The sequence below is a fragment of the Chaetura pelagica genome, unplaced genomic scaffold (assembly GCF_000747805.2).
Source record: "Chaetura pelagica isolate M959 unplaced genomic scaffold, ChaPel_1.0 scaffold20, whole genome shotgun sequence".
Classification (NCBI taxonomy): domain Eukaryota; kingdom Metazoa; phylum Chordata; class Aves; order Apodiformes; family Apodidae; genus Chaetura; species Chaetura pelagica.
In genome coordinates this window covers 822,433-830,008 of record NW_009951958.1, presented here as the reverse complement: position 1 = coordinate 830,008, position 7,576 = coordinate 822,433, and the positions used below count along the sequence as shown (strand labels likewise).

Sequence of the window (7,576 nt, the reverse complement as noted above, 5' to 3'; positions counted from 1 at the left end):
CGGGAGCCCCGCGAGGCCGCGGCTGCCCCCGCGCCCCTGGGGGGATCCGCTCCGGCCTGGAGCGCAAAGAAAGACAAGGACGCAGGGCCTGGGGTGGCTCCGCACTGGCGGCACCAGGGTTTAATCACAGTCCGCTCTAATGACAAACACCGCAGTCCTGGGAGAGCGTGCGGTAGCGTGTACATGTCGTACCGGGGCAGGCCGGCGTGAGAACCACAAACAGTGAGAAGTCAAGTACATGGCATAAGCATTATGGAGAACACATTATTTGAGAATTAAGTTTTTTGCAATAATTAGTGGGATTCCAATTCTGTTTTTGAAGTCAACAGAATCTTTCGTATGAAAAAAGTTCTGCATTCACAAACACGGCCTGGGAAGCTGAAACGCATGACACACCGAACCTAAGGCCTCAGGTATCTGAAAAATCAAGTACAAGTTACTGCCAAAGACAAAATGCTTCCCAAACAAACCTCATGGTTTTTACAGTTCCCGCTCAGGGTGCTGCTCCTGACACAATTAACCTTGCAGGTTATCAGTGTAATGAGCAACTGAATGTGAATCTCGCAGTATCTCAGAGAACATTAATCTCTGCATACTTGTGATTACTACAGTTAACTTCTCCCCTTCAATCCTGAGGTGACTTGCACCAGCCATGGGGTCAAAGCCTTGTGACGCCTCTGGCAGGATCAGACCAGCAGCATTCCCACATTCCCATGCTCTGTTCCCCTTGGTGCAGCAAGGTCAGAGCACTGACCTTCCACTTACACACTTCACACAAATAAACCATAGTCTTCCCTTCCATGGGAACAACACATTGTCCTTGCCCTGTGCAGTCATTCCTTTCGGCCTTCCAACTTCTAGACAGACTCCACTCGTTACCTATTTATTTTTTTACTGCTTAATATCTTTCTTGTTTTAGCATGCTGACCGTGTGGAAGCCGATATCCTACTGGTGTTCCTGCTAATGTAAAATGAGACCAGCTACTCCTCTACATTTCTATTTATGTTCTGATAGATATTAAAAAAAGCTCAACCTAACATTAGTCACGTCTTCATAAAATCTAACCTAAGACAAACTTGAATGTATTTCCTAACTAGACAGTGTGCAGTGTATTTTAGTTAGGAATTATTTAGCTTCACAACATTCCCATGGGGTATTCTTTTCATTCCCAGTTTAGAGGTTAGAAATAACACAATTTAAAAGTCAGACATCAAGTTACTCAGGAATCAACCAGCAGGTTTTCTGTATCACAGGACTCTCCTTTTACAACAGACCCCCTCTCCTGTACAGGACATGATGCTGGTGTACACAAGCACACACAGTTCTTAAGCCTACTTATTTATTTTATTTTTTTTTAAAATGTCCTTTTTCTACTTCTTGTCACTGTCTCCTAGAGCAGCTTTCTCTAGAGAGCTCACCTGTGCCATTCCACCTGTGTGTCATCACCAAAAGCAGAGTTTAAGAGAACCAGTGTTCCCCCATCTCAGTTATACCCCTATGAAAAAAATGAACTCTCCATATATAAAATAATGCTTATTAGTGCTTTGTTAACTCTTATTATTGCTACCATTGTAAGCCAGTCATGATGAATGTGTTCAAAGTAGGAAATCAGCTATTCTACCACAGACATTGTCATTTTCTATACAACAGACTAATAAAGTACAGTCAAGACACTATTGGGTTGACCTTTTCAATGACTACACAGAAAATTTAGTAGTATATCAGCATTCCAATTTGACAAAAATGGTCTTGCCTCCTACAGATATAAACTAACTGGTTCATAGCAGACTTTCTAGAAATACTTCTCTACAATCAGAAGTTCCATATCAGTTTTTATCCTTAGCTTTAAAAACCAATTGCAAAGACCCTTGCATGTCTTGAAGCTGATAACGCCAAACCTCACTCATCAAGAAATGTATTATACATTAATTATATCTATACAAAGCTTGCATTAGACAATCTTACATTACAAATTTACAATTGATACACAAAGAAATGTAAACTCCACCACTAATTTATGGGTAATTTCACCCTTACAACTAGCATAATCTATATCACCTCACCCTTATTTTTATCTGTCCAAGTACCAACTCAGAAAGAAATGCAGCTACAGAATGAACTGTAAAAATTAACTTCTAAAGATTATAATGGCAGGATGGCACTATCTAATCTGAACAGATGTGTGAAATAATGTGAAGGTTAATAAAGTTATTAACATTTTTGTACTGTACCAGTGTTTTAAGCCAGTGTACAGAAGTTTAAAACTTACAGTATTAAAATAACTGTCCTAAATTGCTAGCAGTGGAAAGCTCATTATAAATGTACACAATTGTAATAATTATAAACTAACAGAGGCTTGCTTTAAATGAGGTTGGTGACATACACTGCTTCAGTGAGAGCTAAATTAGGGTTTTAGATATGAAAACCCCACTCTGTACATTTTCAGCTGGATCACTTTGCAAATTCCCCAACAATTACGCCTTGAAATGTGACCCAGTCTACACACAAGCAACGTGGTGTCTCTTTGGTGCATTAAAAGATAGGAACTGAAGATGAATAAAGGAAACAAAATTTCTGTGGAAGTTCTACAGTAAATGTGTGGAAGAAAGGGTTGTTGGATAATCCCACAGACTGGAGTTGAAATTAAACACTGAACAAAGAAAATTAATTACAAGGTCTGATAGGTGCCCCAAGAGAAAAAACAAGATAATTTTAAAAGCTTATCAGAAGTATGACGTGGGAAATGCAGGTTGATATGTGAATTTGGAGATGTCCAGGCCTGGGAATTTTTGGAACACCCTTATCTTTGGCAGGCCAGCTCAATTTGCTAAACATCAACACAGGGACCTGCTGCCACAGAGGATAACATGAGCTGGGCATGCAGTTGAAATCAGTATGGAGTCACTTCAGCATGGAACCAGATGTTAGTTTTCTCTTTGTCCCTTTCTAAACTGAAGAGACCTTGTCTTGTACCCTAGATGTGAAAGTGTGGGATGACCATCAGAATTGTTCTCAAAACATGCAACTACTCTCACTGTCCCTTCCCCCAATATCTGATCCATCACACTGTAAATGCAATTATTCCTACTGAAACCCCCAAGTAAGGAAATTCACACCACCAAATTGTTATACACGCTTTGATGATGAAGATGAAAACATTAGAATTGTATAATTGCTGTTAAAATTGTATTTAATATCAGATTTCAGTGACTGGAATTGAATTCCAATTCTAATAAATTGGTTACAAGGAAAGAAAGTAATCATGCTGTCTCATGTATCTGAAGATGACTTAAAAGATCTTTTTCATTTCCAAACCTCATTAAACAATCAGTACATTTATGAGGCAAATCAGCTGAATGCCTGAAATCCAAATGAGTTTTAAGGTCTTCAATCTGTCCTGTTGAATATTCACAGTATTGGCACAAATAAATCCCTTCAGATAAATGAGAGCTTAAATGCTTGCAATACTCCAACATACCTGAAAAGCCCTTCCCACAGTCATCACAAACATGAGGGAATATTTTGGTGTGCTCAATAGCTACGTGCCTGTTGACATTGGTATGCAGCCTGCTCCTAAAGCCACACACTTGGCAGACAAAGAAGTTTTTGCATTTGTCAAAACTGATTTTGTTTATGAGACTGTACTGCCCACGCTCCTTGCTATTGTAGCTGTCGCTCAGCTCTATCAGTCGACAGGCATGTTCGTTCACCACGTGGCTGTGCAGGTCTTCTGGGTCATTTGTTTCATGCTCACAGAACTGACACAGATACTGCTCATCACAGCTGTGCTCCTGGAAGTGCAGGTACAACTCGCTGCTGGAGGAGAACTGCATGTCACACTGCTCACACCAATAAAGGTGGTCGTTGAAGTGAGTGTCTGCTATGTGCTGACTCAGATTCTCAAATATCACTGTTTTGTAATCGCAGTATTTACAGATGTACGGATCCTCCTCGTGTAGTTTTACATGTTCAATGAGCTGCACTTTGCTGGAGAAGCTTTCTTTACAAACTTTGCAGACATGAGTGTCTGCACACGTCTTATGCTTCAGGATCATGTGCTGCTTTAAATCAGAGAAGTACTTGCTATTAAAGTCACAGAGCTCACACTTGTATAAGCCACTGCTGTTGGCTCTCAGCAAAGGCCACTTCTGCTGAGCTGTGATATTCAAAGCCTGATTCTTCTCAAAAATTCTGGTTTCCAGAGGGATTTCCTCCAGGTCCTCAGCTTCTAGCTTCTCAGGTGACACAGTTTGTGTTTCTATGTCATGAACTTCTACAGCATTCACTTCTGTTGTAGAAATTTCTACAGTTTGAATGTCTAGAGGTTTCTCTTCTTCTGTAGGGCTATCACTGAATATGGGTGAATCACATAAGTCTCTGCACATTCCGTTATTAGTACCTTTATCTGCAGGAGAAATTAAGATAATAAAAGCGAAAAGTTATAAAAACCCTGTAAGAATTAAAAAAAAAAAAACAACACACCACTTTTCGGTGAATTGTAGAAGCTTACAAATGCAAAAAAAAGACACAGTTCTTATTCCTCAGCCAGACTATGTTTTATGTTTAACTAACAAATAAACAAACTACAAATCCTTCATCAAAGCAAAAAAGTTACATTAAAAGCCAGCAGCTGTGCTCTCCAGCTTCTCAGCACCTCAGCTGGAAACACACATTGACCTTTACCTCTCTCCTTCTTTTTAGGGTCTGTGTAGTGCAACCCCACAACGTTTGAGTGGGACCCACTCCAGTGAGAAGTCCCAGCATGCACTGGACTCCCATCATCATCTGTGTCTAAGCTCTGCACAGGACTGTGGAATCTACCTGCAAGGAGAAAAGAAGGATTTTCTTGTCATTGTCTATTCTAGCATCATCTTGACTCTTTAACCACATTTCATATTTGCTATTCACTTATTCTAGTAGCATAAAGTAACCTTTATGTACTAATCAAATTACTAACTGCATTAAAGAAAGTAACAATAAATACTTTATAAAATATTTCCATGCATACTAAAGAGAGAAAAATAATTCAAAAGGTGGCAACTCTGTCTTTAAGACTTCAGCAAAAAATAGTCTGTTGATTATACTGGAAAAAACCTGAAATCCTTAAATGAAACTTTCCATTTGAAATACACAATTAAAGCAAAAATTCTTAAACATTTCTGGATGTCACGTTTTAAAATACAATACTTTATAGGGTTGCTGGGGATTTTATGGTTAATTTATTAGTGAAAAGAAAAATCAATTTAACAAAAAAACATCATCACATCTGCTCTGCTAAACCTCACATCCTGTAGTGGATGCAGTGTAAAGGCACTGTGCTTTCTCTGAGTACAGGTACAGCCCAAAACAGTTGCTGGTAAATTCCATCTGAACCCTCAGATTATTTACATCAGCTAGAAAACAATCTAAATATCTGCTATTAATAATTACAAGTCAAAGGATCTTTTTGTCATTGTAATTTTTTGCTTCAAAAACTGTATTTCAATTATAACAATTAAACAACCTTTCCCCAGTCTACGGCATATCAGATCACAATGATACTCACAAGCCACCCACTACTTATACTTATTTCTATGAATAGGAGTATGGCACACTTAGTAGAGAATTGCAGGAGACCCAAAATGTAGCCTTACCTCTGTTTTCAGAAAACCTCATATCTGGCTGTTTCATAGAACAGACACTATAGCAGTGGTCAGAAAAAATGCCACTGTTGTCTATGTATTTGCTGGCACCTGAAGAATCTAGAACAACAAAAAAAGGGAAAGGTTTGAATACCCCCACATTGATGTAGCTACGTATGTATTTAATGTTCCCCAAAAATTCCCTTCACCAGCCACATTTTTATTTCTTGTGTTTAGGGAGCTCTGGGCTGCCCCGGTAACACTGTATCAGCTACCATCATTATCAGGGTGTGTTCCCACCACAGGAGCACAGGGGCCTCAGTGCTGTCCCACCCCCGCTTTTAGGAAATTTCTCCTTTTGTGTGTTAGCAGCATCACCTTCATTTACTAGCTTGAGCAACTTTCCCAATTTGCAGGAAGTACAGAACAAAGCTGTGCAGATGCACTGACTGAAAGTGGTTTAACAACACAGGATGCAGAGCAGGGACTCAATATGGTTGGACTAAAGCTTCTTATCCCACCCTCTATGCTACCATTTTTCCACGTATTAGCATGGATGTGCTACTACAAGGGACGTGTGGTTCCTTCTCCTAACAAAGTAATTATGCTGAGAATAAATACACTTAAAGTGTATGTAACTCAAGCTCTAGACTCACCTGAATATCGAGAAGGGTGTAGTGTCTTCCTTTTCCTCTTTTTAGGATGTTCATTCATTTTGAACAGTCTAAATTAACAGTAAAGTGCAAACCTTCATGTGTTAGACAGACTTGTTTGTATGTAGCTTATCTTCCATTACTTTATGAGACAACACAAACATACTGAAAACCAGCACATTAAACACCAAAGGTTTTCTCCTCCTCCCTCTTCTGCTCCCCAGTCCATTTTGTTACAGTTAAGAACACATTCAATGCACAGGACTGCTCAAGTCTAGTTTCATATTCCTGCCCTGGAACAAAAGAAGCATCACCATAAAGACAGACAAGTCTGGACTCCAGGCACCTTGAGCAACCTACACAGCAATTCTCCAACACTCTGTTGCCTTTTGTCAGAGACCAGAGGCAGTCCCTCAGAGAAAGTTTTAATGCTGAAAATGCTAACAAAAGTCATGCTCTCTTACCCGAAATGCTCTTCAGTATCAGCAAGCAGAGCAGCTAAGAAGCTGATGGCTGCACAGCTTCCAAACGTAGTGAAGGCATCAGCTCGAGAAGGTTCTCATCTAAGGAGTGACAGAATTTTAAAACACTTTAAAACTTGAGCACAAAATTGAAAAAGCCCAACCAAAATCAGATACACAAGTACTATACAGACTGAAGCCATAGAAACTGAAGCTAGAAAACAACATTAAAAGTTTAACTTTGGTTCTGAGGATAACAATTAATAAGGTCTGCATTATTATAGTGCTTATTCACTTTCTTTTTCTCAGGTTAGTTTGCTTCCACTGCACATGGCAGCCCCCAGCAGGAGAAAAACGTTTGGAGACAACCCCAAGCACACTCCTGCCACGCACCGGCCCACGCTGCAAACGTGGGACTGACATCCCCCCAGATCTGCTGCAGCCAACGCCACCCGCCCCAGCTGAGAGCAGGAAAAAAAGCCCCCCGTAAAGTAAATGCTGTTCCCATGAGATAGATTTGTCTGGATTATAATTTTAAGAGGAGAACAACACAGAAAACCCAGGACTGTTTGCGTTCTAACACGGTCGAGAAGCATCAAACACCCTCATCGCTTGATCCTGACCGCGAGGGAAGACCCTGAGCTGGAGAACGAGCTGCATCCCGGCTCAGCCCTTCCCCTCGGATCGGCCCACGGGACACCAACCCCCGTTCCTCTTCTCCAGCGGATTTCCCGGCGCTGCTCCCGGCCGCTCGGCGCCGGGATGGGAGAGGCTCATCAAGGCCCCAAGACCCCTGTTCCACCCCCCTCCCCAAGCCGCGGCCTGCGGCGGGGAAGGGCG

General features: G+C 40.9%; 1 protein-coding gene across 1 annotated transcript; it reads right to left on the bottom strand.

Moving 5' to 3' along the window:
• Positions 1 to 3,173: 3,173 nt before the first annotated feature.
• On the bottom strand, positions 3,174 to 6,346 carry ZNF639 (zinc finger protein 639). Its single transcript, XM_009999225.1, has 4 exons — positions 6,279 to 6,346; positions 5,635 to 5,742; positions 4,685 to 4,822; positions 3,174 to 4,406 (listed from the first exon to the last, which is right to left on the bottom strand). Exons 1-4 carry the CDS (start codon positions 6,334 to 6,336, stop codon positions 3,262 to 3,264), a joined length of 1,449 nt encoding a protein of 482 aa, XP_009997527.1. The 5' UTR covers positions 6,337 to 6,346; the 3' UTR covers positions 3,174 to 3,261.
• Positions 6,347 to 7,576: the final 1,230 nt, after the last annotated feature.

Bases quoted from the DNA above. Each gene is read 5' to 3' on its own strand.
- ZNF639 (XM_009999225.1), bottom strand. From the start codon at position 6,336: ATGAATGAACATCCTAAAAAGAGGAAAAGGAAGACACTACACCCTTCT. The intron at 5,743-6,278 runs GTGAGTCTAGAG...TTGTTGTTCTAG, and splicing joins ACACCCTTCTCGATATTCAG to ATTCTTCAGGTGCCAGCAAA. The intron at 4,407-4,684 runs GTAAAGGTCAAT...TTTCTCCTGCAG, and splicing joins CCCTAAAAAGAAGGAGAGAG to ATAAAGGTACTAATAACGGA.